Below are 16759 nucleotides of genomic sequence, written 5' to 3' on the forward strand. Positions count from 1 at the left end.
GAACTTTCTTCAGGTTATGAAGCTGGGACTATTTTAATTTACTTTAATTTTTTTTTAGTTTTGTTGGTCACCTATTTTAATATAAGTCTAATTTTATATTTATCTGTGATTTGCTGATGATGACTCTTAGATATAGAGCTGGAATATGTATTTTGAAAAAATATCACTGTCTTAAAATAAGTTTTTCCCTTTTGTTTTTTGGACTGACCTAAGAGGCAGCAGTACCCAACCAAATGCTGACCAGACTACTAGATAGAATTCTAGGGAGATTACTATCTCTATTGGGTAGAATTCTAAATAGTATTTCATTTAGAGGGGAGGGATAAGTTAAATACATACGAAAAAAAAAAAAATCAAAAATGGGCGAGTTACGACGATTGTAAATAAAGTTACTACTGCTACTACTACTAGTAGCAACTCACCGCAGTACCTGGCCACCTGAGGCCAACAAAGCTACGCAAGCTCCTCCTCCATCCCACCTGCTTTCCGTTCAGCCCTAGACGGTTGGCCGAAAAGAATAATCTTCGGCACACTGTCATCCTTCATCCGCAGAACGCACCCTAGCCATCTCGACCTTTTTTTCATTATAGCCCTAGAAAGTGGGATTGAACCACACTTTTCGTACAGCCTACTGTTTGAAACACAGTCAGTCAGCCGGGTACCCAGAAAAATCCGTAGGCAATTTCTGTGAAAAACATCTAGCGAGTCTTCATCCGCTTTTCTGAGTGCCCATGTTTAAGAACCATATTTGACCATTGTCATTACTGTAGCTTCCAATATTCGAATCTTGGCTTGCAGACATATCTTCCTATTCTTCCAAACTTTTTTCAACTGTGAAAAAACACCCTGAGTCTTGGCTATTCTACTTTTAACATATTCACTGTTCCCATCGTCTTTACTAATAATACTACCAGGGTAAGTGAAGCTGTCCACCTGATCAATCTTTTCGTACTCAACGTCACCTTTTCATCTTCACTATTCCTAGCCTTAGCGGCTTAGTCTTCATAGCATAAATTTTTAACCTATTCTAGCACCTTGTACTCGCAAACTCTAAAAGTTATTCATTTTGCTTACACTTTCATCTAGGATGCTTAAAATCATCAGCATAATCTAAGTCCAGGAAAGTTTTTCCTCTCCATTTGATTACGTGTTCTCCCATTGCCTTTCCTAAGCTCCTAAAACAAAATTAAGAGTATTTGTGAATGCTTTTACCTAATCTGAAGAAGTAGTGAGACTAAAAACATGATAACAAGGAAAAGCCGTCAAATACTAACCAGATTGCTAGATAGAATTTTGGGGAGACCTCAATCTTTGTTTACGAGAATTCTAAATAGTAGTTTATTAGGGAGGGGGGGGGTAAGTTAAATACAAGCGAATGAAACGTCAAGAAGGGGCAAATTGCAACGACCGCATATAAAGTAACGTACATCTTTTAATGCCTCGACGTAGCTTAACCTAAGAAGTAGTAAGAATAGCAACGTAATTAAAATGAGTAACTACTCAAATTGAATAGCCCGTAAGTTGTTACTGGCTCTCCCTAGACTTTGAAAAATATAGGTGTTTTCTTAAAAAAAAAGTCAGAAAAAAGTAACTACCCCCCTTCCCGAGATTTCGAAAAAGGCTTTTTTGTGTCTTCATAAAATATAGACTGAACTAAAGTACTTTTCTTTCACCCCCCCCCCCGAAAAATTGTATATTGGGAGTCCTGGATGCATATCCCATAGAGTGGGGCTATTCCGTCCCTGAATGTGGTGGAATAGTAGAAACAACATATGTCACGAGTATAAAAATGAGGGCAGTTCAAATTGGGAATTCCTGGCAATATTAAGTACTCAACAAAAATATTACGGATGAAAAATGAAATTAAACTATTAAAAAAGTACGTATAATTTGAAAAAAAATTTTCTTCGTTCTATCTTGCTGTACATACTGCAAAACGTTGCATCTGAAAGCAAAACATGTTAGATATCTTCGGACACAACTGGCGCTTATACATTTTTCTGACGGTTAGTTTCAACACCAGCTCAAATAGAACCACAAAGACGGTTACTTTTCCAATGTCAACCCCGGCATAAAATTAGTTGATATGAAGTAACCCACAAACCCTTAACTTTACAGAGGAAGAATCTCTTGCAGCCATAGGACAATACATGGGACTTGAAAAGGTTTCAATAGACAAGGCTATTAATCAATCAAAACTTGGTGAAGATGGCCAACAAAGCTGATATAGGTCTGGTAGTGAGCTTGAAGATACTGCTTGGTGTGCAATCTTGATGAAGATGGCCAACGAAGCTGGTATAGGTCTGGTAGTGAGCTTGAAGATACTGCTTGGTTTGCAATCTTGGTGAAGATGGCCAACGAAACTGGTATAGGTCTGGTAGTGAGCTTGAAAATACTGCTTGGTGTGCAATCTTGGTGAAGATGGCCAAAGAAACTGGTATAGGTCTGGTAGTGAGCTTGAAGATACTACTTGGTGTGCAATCTTGGTGAAGATGGCCAACAAAGCTGGTATAGGCCTGGTAGTGAGCTTGAAGATACTGCTTGGTGTGCAATCTTGGTGAACATGGCCAACGAAACTGGTATAGGTCTGGTAGTGAGCTTGAAAATACTGCTTGGTGTGCAATCTTCGTGAAGATGGCCAACGAAACTGATATAGGTCTGGCAGTGAGCTTGAAAATACTGCTTGGTGTGCAATCTTAGTGAAGATGGCCAACGAAACTGATATAGGTCTGGCAGTGAGCTTGAAGATACTGCTTGGTGTGCAATTTTAGTGAAGATGGCAAACGAAACTGGTATAGGTCTGGTAGTGAGCTTGAAGATACTGCTTGGTGTGCAATCATTTGTCTAAGCTTTAACAGAAACACTTTTGGAAGTCCTTCAAGTCAGCTAGGTGGAAATAGGCTTCAAAATACATAAATCATTTCATACTCAACTTAATTTTGCTATGTTACTGGAGGTGTTCAGAAATCCAGCCCGTAGGGAGGTAGGAGATATATAGAAGGATTTGTCTTATGGAGATAAAGGAGGAGGGGGGGGGGTAATACACAAAAAAGTGCAATTTTACACGACAATTTCCCATTTTCCTAGGGAGGAGGAGGGTTTCATTTAGAGGAAGAAGGAATCTCTCAGGCCTCAGTTGTGCATATATAATAATAGAGAAGGGTTTAACAAACACGCAAATATACTTTTACACGACAATTTTCCATTTTTCTAGTGAGAGGGGAGGTTCAGTTTAGAGGGAGAGGGAGTCCCTCACCCCTCAATTTTACATATATGTATTCAACTTTACGTCAATTACAGGTACTATCTTTTTACCAAACTTTAAGCTATATGTGGCAGCCACTTTTCATGCTCTATTCTAAGAATTAATTAAAAAAACTTTTTCCATAAAATAAGTTTTCCAAAGAAAAGTAAAGAACTCCATTAAACAAAAAACGAGCAAAACTAAAATCAAATAATCTACCAAGCGTGAAACTACCACAAATCAGCATTGATAAATAAATGAAACCCAAAACGAACAGAAATTACAATAATTAACCCAGTCAAACTCAAAACGAGCAGAAATTAACATAAGTTGGGCGCAAAACCCCTATGCCTTACCAAGACCAGAACAAAATTTGCACTTTACTGAAAAAATATAAATGTTTTTACTTTTATAACTTTAATAAATCAAATAATATTAGCATTTTGATTACTAAATATCAGTATACGTATATTAAACTGACAATGGACTTTCATTTGTATTTTTCAGTAAAGTGCAAATTTTGTTCTGGCCTTGGGAAGGCATAGGGGTTTTGCGCCCAACTTATGTTAATTTCTGCTTGTTTTGTGCCCACATCGTTCTTTACTTAGGCAGCGCTAGCGCGCTGCCTATGAAAAAGTTAACCAATTGGATTTTCTTACAATAGTGTTTTATCGTCTCCCGCATATAAATGGTCGAGAATTTATTTAAGTTGGAAACCCATGGTCCCACAATTACCCCTTTCCCTAAGAATTGTCCAAAGATCCAAAGAACTCCCAGAAAAGCTTTTTTGAGATGATGGCCAAAAATGCAATTTTGATTATACCCCCCCCCCCCCCTAGTCACAAAACATCGTACGATCCCCATGAAGAGTTGGAGATTTGGGAAGGCATAATCAAAGTTAAGCATAAAAAACGAAAAAACAATTTTTTTTTGTCCAAACATAGTAACAGAAAATAGTTCAAAAGAATACTTAACCCTTTCATGACTGTACTAAATAGGGTTGTTATGAAATAGGTTGATTCTTCAGCTAGCAAGATTACCTCATGACTCCACTTGTGTGGCTTGGAATTGTATGTTTGGGCTATATATTTGCACATTAGGGGGGTAAAGTACTTGGACAGTGTGACGTTGGAAAACAATTCTTACTTTATAATATGCAAAATAACTGTACCTAACACATTAGGTTTACAGACCCGCTATACTTCACTCCCTCCCCCCCTAATGTGCAAATATATAGCCCAAATTGGTTTCTAAAGCATTATATTTTTATCATACTTAGGTATATTTCATTAGGATTGAGCGTCAGAGAAACAGGTTCTACTTAAATGGAGAAAATTAGGTCGGGGCAATATCATACAAGTACCCAAGTGTGAATCAACCTTAGTTCCTAAAAAACAGCAAAAATCAGAATAGTGAAATACCTTCTGAATTTATTACGGAAATAAATTTTGCAGTGCATCATCCAGCACTCATTTTTTAGACACAAAAAGAATGTCAAATGCAGGCATATATTGCTTCTCAGCTCCCCCTATGCAAACAGCAACGTAATACCAAAGATAATGCTAGGCCTCTCTTATAGATAGATAGATAAGTGTATTAAAGCCAAAAATACGGCCATGAACACAAAAAGAGCACAAAAATAATAAAGTTACATCGGCGATCATCATAAAAAACACAAATATAATGAACTTGCATCAGCCATCATCAACAAACACTTAAATGAAACATACACTTAAAAACACATTTTTTTCGACTGAAAACAAGGAACAGCAATAAAACTTAAAAACTAACCGACATTAATCCACAAATGTGAGAGAGAGGTGCTGCCCCTTCGTAGGCCCTCTCTCTTTATAACTCTATAATCTCTTTATATCTCTCTTTATAACTCTTTATTAAACTTTGAAAGGGGCTTATTTGATTGGAAATTGCAGCATCTAGTACCCTTTTTGATAGTTGAAAGTGATTGGAGGGCAACCAGCAATAAAACGTTGCTGTTTTATTACCAGGTCACCCCCCCCCCGATACAGCCTTTCTTATAGCTCAGGAAGTAAAAATGCTAGATATAAACTCTCAAGGCCGTTTCCAGAGGGTTAATGGGTTCGAACCCCCCGCCCCTAAATTTTTGTCCGACTCGTAATAACGCATATCAATTTTTAAATCAATTGTTCTTAATCAATTGGGACAAGAGGTCAAACTTAAACGTAAAGAACGGGGTATTGAGGAAGCAAGGAACAGCAATAAAACTTAAAACTAACAGACATTAATCCATATATGTGGGAGAGAGGTTAATACAATTATACTGTTTAAGCAGAATTCTAGCTTTACTGAGAGCACTCCGTTTGTCTACTCCCTGACCACATTCCTCAGATTTTTTTTTTTTTTTAAAAGTTCGATAACAGGTTGAATTTTTTAAGATTTTTCATTACACGAATCGCTAATTGAAGACTGATTAGAATCGTCGAAATGTAAGAACCTCTTGATTTCTTCAAATTAGTAAACACAATTTTGAACATTTTTGAGCAAACAGTTTTCAGAAATAAAGAAAGAAAGGGAAGAGATAAAGAAAAGATATACTACAGAGAAAAAACTTTGCACGTACTTCTGCTGGATGGAGCCACACGGAACCATGATTTTGAAAGAGTACAGAGAGCTGAGGATTGTGTCAGGGACAGAGATAGAGCCATTCCCAGGGTTGGTGGTGCCCAGGTAAAAATTAATTACAGCACCAATTTCCGACACAAATATAAACAAAACAAGTCAAATCAAAGTGAAAATTTTTTATCCAAGTGGGCAACCCCCAGCCACAGCGACCCCCCAGCCATGGCCACCAGGACGCCTTAATCCGGTTACCCCCCCCCCCCCAATTTAACGGCTCTGGCCGTGGAGAAAACTATATCATGGGACTACTTAGACCAGGGGTCTCCAAACTACGGCCCGAGGGCCAAATCCGGCCCGCGGAGAGCTAGCATGCTTGAAAACTCCTTTTAGAGAACACATTTTTTATAGCAAATTAAATTGAGTTTCCTGAAGTATTCTAATTTTATGTTGAATAATTATTAATAATATCTACATTGATATGATCATGGGCTAACTACTCATAACATTGTTGTAGGCTTATTGTTATTGTTTTTGTAATTAGTTGGATAAAGAAACACAAAATTTTAATGAGTAAAGACATGTATAATATGCAGAAAATTTAAGTTCAGTATATAATAACTAACAAATTATTGAAATGAATCCAACTAAGATTTTATACATTTTAAATAAAAACACAAGCATAACGACATATGAAATACTAATGAGATTTATGTAACTGAGATTTTCCACTGACAACAGTTTGTAGTTGTGCACTAATTTTACTTGTACCAATTATTAAAACAGATTTAAGATGCTCATCAGTTAATTTAGATCTGTAAACATTTTTTGTGTACTTCATTTTGGAGAAGGTCTTCTCACACAAATAAGTAGTACCAAAAACAGAAAACAGCCCACGAGCAAATTTATGCAAATTATCGAATTGTGTCAGTGGAAGACTCTAATAAAATTCCAACAAAGATGAGTTTTGATATTTGTTCTTAATTATATCACTGCACTGTAGATCAATCATTTCCATTTGAATTTCTGGGGTTAGGGTTTCAATGTCAGTATCAAACGGATTCTGAAAAATCTTAATTTGATTTGCAATGGTATCAAACTCCGAGAAACGAGTATCAAAATTTATTTTCAAAGCCCTCAAAGTTTCGATTGCAAAATCGATAGGAAACTCAGTCTCAGTGGTGTGGCTAAATATTTCACATGTTTTAAAATGTGAAAAACATTTACTTTGTAGTTGCGATTGAAACAGTATCAATTTCTTCCGGAATGATTTGATATTAGTGTATAAATCAGGAAGATGCTGGTTTTCTCCTTGCAATCTCAAATTCAGTTCGTTCACATGTTTCGTCAAATCAACATAGAATGCTAACTTCCACAGCCATGTGTTGTTTTGTAATTCAGTAAGAGGGCGATGCTTTTCATTCAAAAAAATTTCGATCACTGCTCGAAATTCAAATAAGCGCCGAAGGACTTTCCCACAACTAAGCCAACGTATGGCAATATTATAAGGTAAGTTATTTTCTTCAATCTCCTCAATGAATTGTCGGAATTGTCAGTGATTCGGCCCAAAAGATCTGATAAAATTAATAGTTGATATGACTGGTTTCAGAACTTCAGACATATCTAAACATTTTCCGCACTAAGGCTGTTGATGAATGATACAATGTAAGACTAATGGTTTTGAACCACCGTTATTTTCTACAGCCTTTGACACAAGAGCGACCACTCCTTTATCTTTCCCACTCATGTTTTTGCCTCCATCAGTTGTAATACATTTCAAGTTTTTCCATCGAAGGGTCTTTTTATTAATGGCCATTTCAACTCCTTTAAAAATATCTGTACCGGTAGTTGTGCCATGAATACTATACATATCAAGAAGTTCTTCATGCACTTCATAGCTTTTATCTACTCCTCGAATATAAATCAATATCTGAGCAGTATCTGACACATCCGTTGACTCATCCAAGACCAAAGAAAACCACTCGACATGTCCATTTTTGTCGAACAGTTGAGAGGATATATTTTCAGCGATGTTTTCTACCCTTCGAGCCACAGTGTTTGCTGACATACTGACAGTTTTTAATAAATTTACCCTATCAGGGCATATTTCTTCGGCTACTGCAATTATGCATTCTTTGATCATTTCTCCATCGGTGAATGGTTTTCCACGTTTCGCAATTTCAAGAGCCACACGAAAGCTGGCACGAGTTGCAGTCTCTTCTTCAGTTTTGAGTTTTGTAAATGAAGATTGCTGCGATTTCAATCCGTGCTTCATAGCTTCGAATTTTTCTGTCCGCAAACTTCCTGTATACTTTGAGTAATTTTGAAAATGTTTTGTTTCATAATGACGTTTAATGTTATATTCCTTGAGAACGGCTATGCTTTCATTGCAAATCAAACATAGCGCCTTGTTATTAGACTCAATTACGAAATACTGAATGTTCCACTGATCTTTGAATTTTCTGCATTCACTATCAATTTTTCGCTTCTTTTCCATACCATTAAATCATGCACAAAAGCAACAATTCAAATCAAAATACTGTTACAAAGATGTATTAAACTTAAACACGCACAAACACGTTTTAAGGAGGTACACACTATTTTATTTCACAACAGTGTCATAGGAACTGACTTGTGGTTGCGCCACTAACCTTCTTATATAATCCAATTACTGCCATCTAGAAGTGAGTTTCCGCTTGTGTCAACCAGATGTCGTGTCACGTTACTCCTCATGGCTCGTACTCTACGACTAATCTAGAAATTATAGATAATGAAAGGACAATTAATAATATGCAGCGTTGCCGTTTTGCGGACTTTAGTCTGATTTGCAGCCTTTTTTAAACTTGCGTACTTTTTCGGACTTTTTTTTCATCAGTGAACTATTTCACTTTTTACCATCGGCAACAATGACAATATGGTTTTGGCCCTCGGAACTTACTGATGTAATCAGTATGGCCCTGAGGCTGAAAAGTTTGGAGACCCCTGGCTTAGACTATTCTGAATGAGTCCATATAGAAACTAGATTGAAATATCTTTACAAATATTAAATATCAAAATAAGTGTATGATAAAAATAGACTAACTAAAAGTCTCTACGGTCCTCGATACCGGGCAAGATGGAAACGTCTGATTCCCACCCCAAGCACAAGCAAGCAAGGAAGTATGACAAAATATGGGGCAATAAGCAACTTCTTGGCTTCTTTTTAGTGTTATAAATCACCCGGTAATATGAATGGCTGGTGAAAAAAATTCAAAATATGCTAAATCCAAATAGGATGGAACCATCTGTCCTGAGACAGTTAAGCTACGTTTACATTAAAAGCAAAAGCAACTTACCAAAAAAAGGATTTAAAGGTCGAGGCTCCCCCCAAAGTTGTGAAGTGGAGGAAGAGCTATGTAAAGGACTCCAATGGTCTCCACTAGAACCAAGACTCCGCCCAGACGATGTCGAAAAAGCAGAGTCATTAAATCCACTCAAAACGCTAGTACTTCCACCCCAAGAAAATCTGTTCGTACTTGATAATGTGGAATCTAAAAAGAAAAAAATAGCCCATTAAATACTAGGAGATACGCTTGATAAGCTTATTACTAGGAATTCAGTAAATATACCCTGACAATTCACGGCCCGTGGTACATAATATACTAAATAATTTATTTACAACACAGGGCGCAGGGAAAATCGCAAACTTAAACTACGAGTAAAGCCAGCCGGCGGAATAGTGTTTCGCCAAAAATTATCATTTTTAGTAGACAGCTGCTAATTTATCAGCAAATTATTAGAGACACACAGACGGCTAGCTTAGTATACTAGCTATATTTCAGCCTACAATCTGATTTTTAATGGAGGAGGGGTGAAGGAATTCCTAGGACCAAACAAGATCTACCAGGAGACTTTAGTCGTATTTTTAGTTTGCAGTTTGTCCTGCACCATTGGCACCTATGCCCTTTATCGTAGTAAAATTGTTAGCAAAATACAAGCGTATTATATAGAGTAAGCGAAATCATTTTGAGCTTCTTATGTTTTTAAGTCAATGTGAGGCGAAGAGGAGAACTTCAAAATCCAAAGGGGCAGAAGTTTTTTGTATATAAGAAAGCAGGCTGTTAATAGTTTAAACTAGCTTTCTTTAAAAAATCTTGGAATTCTTAGAAAAGCTAATAAGTACATGTTTAGGGAGTATGTTTTTGATGGGCTCCTTTTTATTTAGTGTGCCTCTAAAAAGAACACCCCATTTGAAAAACCCATTACTTTTAATTGTTGTTGTTGTCAACATTGGTTTGCATGTTTTGTTATCATCAATCATTGAGGTTACGTTTTAATACTGTGCATTTGTTTTCCAGATTAATGTTTGTAGTTTTAGTCGCATTTATGAATCTATTAAAAGCAGATTCAAACCCGACGTTCTTTTTAGATACCCTTTACGTTGTTTCTTCTTCCTTTCTCATTCTCTCTTCTTTTATCATTCTTGTTTCTTTATTTACTTTTGAGATTTCCCCATTTGTTTTCCGCTCAAATCTGGTCAAAGCTTCACTGTTCAATTCTTCACATGTTCTACAATTTTTGGAACACAAAAAGTGCTCCACAACTTTTTAGAACGCGAAGTGTTCCACTACTTTTTGGAACACAAAAGGTTTTCTGAATACTTCGGAATCCTTTCTTATGAACACTTCTCACTTCATCTTGGACAACCTACTTTTCGTGTGCTCCCAGACGGATGGCCAAAAAGTTATTTTTGGTCATCAATCACCTTCCAGTCGTAAAACGTTGCTAGTGGCACCCCTCGGACCTATCATCTAAAAAATGTCACAGCATTGCACTAAATGGAGATTTCTATTCCATAATTCTTCATAGAATTACAACTTAGCAGATACTATTTTCAAGTTCATAAAACAAGTTTGGCAGTTGAAACTCGAGCTTTGGGGCACTTTGGTGACACTCATTGGAGCGGTAAGATTCTGTCGTTACTTTTTTGATTGTACAAGAAAAGTAAATACATACTGAAACCAAGACTTCTAGAAGTATTCAACTTGCCCTGGTTAATGACAAGTAGTTAAGACGCTATAATTATCTATTTCCCTAATAACTGAAAGATAAATAAAATATAGGTGAATAATATGTAAAAGATAAGCACAAGAGCATAGAACTAAGGAAGTAAAGTAACAAAAACACTCTAAGAGATCAAACAAAGAGGCAATTCATGGAAAAAGTAACAACACTATAGACCTAAGAAAATAACTAAATAGAACGTATCAAATAAAAATAACAAGAGACGAAAAAAGAAATCGAGCGTGTGGGATTTGCGACTGTGGTTTGATGAGTAACGAACATGGATAAGAACAATATCATGTGGAACGCGTTACTGAATTTTGTATCCAGATCGATGCTAAGTGGTATAGAACACCAGCTGATTGTCAACCGTGCTGTCGAGTTCTTCTCCAGAGATGACGTTCTAGTTGCAAAAGAGTTATTGCTGCAGAAATCTGGACTACCCGACCCCTTCCGTCGATCTGTGAAGGATGACGAGAGAGTTTTAGACATTCTAAAATTATTTGCCAAATCAGCAAAAGAAAAGCGGAACCTACCAACGTTTGTTATCTTCGAACCTACGGAGGTTCCAGCGTGTGGGGATGAGATCAGTGCTTGTATAACCACCAAAGTTGACGACATAATGTGCGTAGTTTAATCGCTGGTTGTGAAAAGGCAGAGCAATGTGGTAAGTCACGATCTTTAAAGCTGTTATTTCCAAGTCACGAAGCCCTCGACTTTGCAACCAAGCTTTCTGTTAAAGTTGGTTTAGAGTGTTTCTGAATCCACGAGTTTGCGTTTCTTCCAAGGCGCTGTTATAATTATCACGAATCTGGTCACATAGCTGCGCAATGTAAAAGTACACCAAAATATGCTCACTCTGCTAAAAATGACACTGGCACAAACAAAGACAATCCTTGCTGAAAATAGATCCGATGCCTGAAGTGTCAAAGTGCCAAACATACGTGCTACCACGCTAGCTGCCTGTTGAACAAGCCAGCCAAGTTGTCACCGCTAACAGTTCGAAATGACTGAGTCTCACACAACTAAGCATATAGTCTCTTGGAATCTTAGCGGTAATGTGAGTGCTAAATTAGCTGTGCTGGAACATCCGTGCCTCACGGAAGAAAATATTTGCCTTCAAGAAAATTTTGTCTCGAGTGAAAGTAAAAATATCTTTGATGCCTTACCATCGCATTTCCTCCATCTTGTACCAGCGAAGAAGCCAAAGCGACGAGGACGCCCATCAGGTGGCCTCGCCACGCTTATCAGTGCAATATAGACCCTGAACTGTTTTCCAGTTCCGATTGTTTTCTAGCAGTGAGAGTGGATGAAATGGTTATTGTTAACGTTTACCTACCTACCGATTACAGGTATAATAGCTCTGAAAGGAAGTTCGCCATGGCGTGTAAAAAACTCGGTAAATGCATTAACAAGGTCAAAGCTTATAACCTCCAGTGGATTTTGTTGGGTTAGTTTAATTGTGATGTGACTAAACCTATCGGTCTATAGCGGTTGCTACTACATTCTGCAAAGTGTTCGAAACGCTGGTTATGCCTGAGCTTTTACACAAATGTTCTATGCTTCCGTTCCAGTTTGGATTCCAGCAGGGTTTAGGGTGCGTCCATGCTCTGACTGCGCTCTCGTCGATCTTGATTGATGCCGATAATTCTGGTGAATCACAAGTCCTAGAGAGTCATGATGTAAACCATGCATTTGATTCGCTGATTCATGCCCAAATTCTGATTGAGTTGTTTAAGCGTGAAGTTAATAGTTGTGTGATCCGTGGCATGTATGATATGTATACCCATTTGGTTGTTGTAGTCAAATTACCTGATGGGTCTGTTGCGCATGTAGTAATACCAGTCCGAAAAGGGTTTAGGAAGGGAGCCTTACGTCTCCAGTTGCCTTCAATAACTGTATTCTCGATGCACAAGCCCATGCCACCCCCTCGTGTATTTTAGAAGGAATCGACGTATCGCTTATAGCTTATGCAGATGACATTTTTAACCCAAGTCGAACAGTACTCTCGTTTCAAAGAAATTTTGTCACTCTTAGTCGAGAATACGCAAAGATCAATCTGAAATTTAACCCAGAAAAATCGGAAATAGTACTGTTCAACTGCAGTAAAGTACCGGAAGGATTTACAGTTAATCTCGACGGTGTGCCGGTGTTTAACCGGCAAGAACAAGAAGTCTACTAATCCTCCATTTTAACCGTCGAACAACCAGTGATAACGATGGCTTGGTAGCCAGTAAATTGTAACTTAACCGTCGACTGCTAAGCAAACTTTACAACGCATGCGCGCTCCCAAATTTCTTTATCTTGCACCGTTCTGGCGAGCATTCACAGCTACAGATCGAAAGCAGTTACGGAGCGTTTATTTTCGATATGTAAAGTATCTGCTTGCCTTGCCCCCCCCCCCCTGGGCAAGCAACTCATGGATTACGCAAAGGTACGGGATTATAGACCCGACTGCCTCGATAAACAAGTGTATTGAAGCTTATAACAACAGAGTTGACCGACACCCCTGGAGTCCCATTCTAAAGCAGTAGATCGGTCTGTGAAAACGTTATGTAGAACAGCAGTTGATATTTTGTATGTTTCATCTTGTCACGTAGCAAGTTTCTCAGTTTTTACGTATTTTATGAATATTTGTCATTCTTTTTCTTTTTGCTACTTTTCTTTACTCCGTTTGTCAAGTGCATTACAACAGGTTATAAATAAGTTCTATTCTGTTCTATTTATGGTAAAATAATTTATTTTAATCCCAACTATTTCAATCAGCTCATTAATTTTTAAACATTGAGACTAGTTCAGTGTTACTAAAACGAATTAGAAAGGCAAGTACGACTACATAAAACTTAAAATAAACTCGAACTGAACGAAAAATCTAAAACCAAAAATAGAAGGAAGGGATGAAAAAAACGCAATAGCATAAAAGAAGACCCGAGACATCACGACGACAAATACCCCGTAGCCGTATTATTGACCCAAATACCATTCTTTTTTCTTTTTAATATGTAAAACTACCAGGGTCTTGGTACTTTCAAATGAAGCACATTAAGACAAGCTAAGATAAGCCAGCAATTAAATTTTTTTATCCCAAATTAATTCAACTCAGTCCTCAACATTGAAGGGAAAATATTGACATTTTACAACACTAATAGAAAGGCCTCTGCGTTTAAGCAGACTAGAAATAGAATTAAAATTCTTAATTAGACTAGCTTTGGAACTATTCAATAATGAAACCTTAAACTAAATTACTAAAGTGGATAATATAATTAAACATTTGATATTTTTGTGTGCGGGACATGATAAGCTTATGTTATTAGCATTGTAACGACTGTTAGACTTCATTTTTTTTTTAATATGTAAAACTAGCAGGGTGTTGGTACTTTGAGAAGAAGAACATTAAGGCAAGCTAAGACGGATATAATATATCCCATAACACAAATTAATTTAACTCGGTCATTAACATTGAAGGGAAAACATTGACTTTGTATAATACTACTAGAAAGGCCTCAATCATTAAGCAGACTAGAAAGAGAATTAAATGTCTTAAATAGACTAGCTTTAAAATGCCTGAATGATTAAACTATAAATTAAAGAAATAAACTCAGTAGTATAATTAAACATTTTATATTTTTAAATGCTTGACATGGTAAGGCTATTTTTTTAGTTCCCCCCCCCCCCCTTTCTCTGAGGGTGAAAAATATATTTAAGGCTCTTTTGTAGTTTAACTTTTTTTTTCTCCGTCTGTCAGAGAAACCAGAAACTAAGACCATAAAATACAAAAGTGAATAGTAGATATATACTAGTAAAGTACCATTCAAATTCTTATGTTCCTCCACTGCTATATTGTTATTACTTGAGCTAAAAATCAGATCCAAATCCTTCAAGGCAGCATATTTGTCTTCTTTTGAGGATGAAGTCTTCTCCTCGATCCTAAGACTACTCTCCTCCCACGGAGAATGGCCTTCAGAGAAGCTTGAAAAGTTAGCAAAACTAGGTTGAGAAAATTGGTTTTGTTGCTTCGCAGCAGGAGTCGGTATCTGAATTCCAGGTCGTGTTAATGAAGCTGCTGGCCTTAACTGCTTAGCAGCAATTTCTAATTGACTTAGAGATGGAGCTAGTTGACTTGATAGACTTTTAGACTTAGGAGCCGATATCTTGGGAAGTGGTTGAATTTCTTTATTCTGAAAGAAAAGTTACAAATTAATTTATGAAATAAGCCAAGTTTCTCATTCTAAAGCTCTCCAATAATATAGCATACATAAAATACCATAGTTAAAGTACTATTTCAATAAAATATTAAATAGTTAATTCAGTGGCTATCTATTTCGTGGAAAATCTTTTTTGTGTGAATTTGTTTAAAAGTAACAATTTAAATCATGTTCTTTAGAACTGAATCAGTTGGCGTTTATGTAGAACGGCTACCTCACAAAAACAAAATCAAGGAATTATTTTACAAAGCTCAGACATTAATTCGAGATTCTTGATAAAGGCATTAATTCGGCTAACATGAAGTGTTACAGCATTCTTCAGTCAGCTTCACCACAAGTATTTCAAGAAAATATTTTGACTTACTTCTTCATTATCATTTATATACAGCATTTATCCCCCCTTCAAGCCTTTAAAATAGTATGTCTGAAGAAAAATTTTCCTTCAGAAAAGAAGAAAAATTGATTTCACATCTCACAGAGATGGTATCAAAAAACACTATGATCTACAAATCAAGTTTATCCTCTAGTTCATGACATCTAATCAACTTTGCTAGTTTTTCAATCCGCCACGTAATTAACCTAAAACGTAGACTCAAAACGCAAAACCTAACACAAACATGTTGCTATTTCTAAAAATTTCAGAATGTACAAGCTAAGGCTGCACTACTTTCCCCCAAAACATAACAGCAATCGATTGTTTCCTATGCAACTGATGGTAGAAGTAATTTGATTGTAGGGCTATTTCCGTTCAATTACCCATAGACACTTCACTAACAATGGCTAAAAACACGTCATTATATTGCATTACGTTTAAGAAAGTAGTAAAAAGGATAGACCAATTAGCACAAGTACGTGGTCCCTCTTCCTTGAGGATAAACAAGCAGTTCAATTTTTACTTACAATTTACTCTCTGTGATAGAGGACAAATCTCCGAAAATGAGACTTGGAATCCAACTGGCACCTGAACATTAAATTTCAAAGGTCAAAACTTTCTTAATTAACGTCTCCTTGTCTGTAGGTACCCACAACTAAATTTCAAGTAAGTGTCGAAACATATGTGCGGATAATAATTGGCGACGCTTCTAAAAATTTACCTCTTTTCTTCCCTTCAGCCAAAATTGCTTGCCCTATAAGTTTCAAGCAGATGAAAAACCTGATAATGGGAATATACCTCTGAAACTCATTTTCATGTCCTATTGGTCAGAGTACTTTTGGCATTATCTTAAGCTGATTTGTGAAAGAATGCCTGCCTGCGTTTCTACTGAAAAGTTTGTTGTGGCGGGTCATCTTGGGAAGGGCCAACGACGCACTAGATCAAAAGTTCTGGCATAAATGCGCTGCAAACAGCGCGCAACATGCCTGGTTTTCAGCTAAAACATGATGGCGAGAGGGAAAGAGATTTCTGAGTGGGCATAGGCCCACTTTGTACCTCCAATCATGCAGTTTAAAAATCATTGCCCGTATTTGGTTTAAACTATGGGCAACTTCCCCATACTTCCACATAAAAACAGGTAGTGGGATGAATGAGATCCTAATGGGGCAGTCTGCCATAGGACTCACCTCTAGCCATAATGATTGTAAATCTTTGTATTTTTTCGAATTGAGAATCCTCGCATTTTTCTGGTTCAAAACATAGAATTCTTTTTTTTTTGAGGAAACAACGGATCTTTGG

The 16759-nt window shown here is 36.9% G+C and overlaps 1 protein-coding gene across 1 annotated transcript in view; it reads right to left on the minus strand.

The window, feature by feature from the left end:
- Nucleotides 1-16759, minus strand: part of drongo (Arf GTPase activating protein drongo) — an 86872-nt gene that overhangs the window by 11760 nt on the left and 58353 nt on the right. The window contains exons 6-7 of the mRNA XM_089090612.1: nt 14691-15060; nt 9175-9369 (exon numbers count right to left, since the gene is read on the minus strand). Of these exons, the coding sequence (XP_088946738.1) occupies nt 9175-9369; nt 14691-15060 (565 nt within the window). The remainder of the gene's footprint in view (nt 1-9174; nt 9370-14690; nt 15061-16759) is intronic.

Source organism: Artemia sp. Qi Xiang Cuo, chromosome 6 (assembly GCF_049724085.1).
Source record: "Artemia sp. Qi Xiang Cuo chromosome 6, ASM4972408v1, whole genome shotgun sequence".
NCBI lineage: Eukaryota > Metazoa > Arthropoda > Branchiopoda > Anostraca > Artemiidae > Artemia > Artemia sp. Qi Xiang Cuo.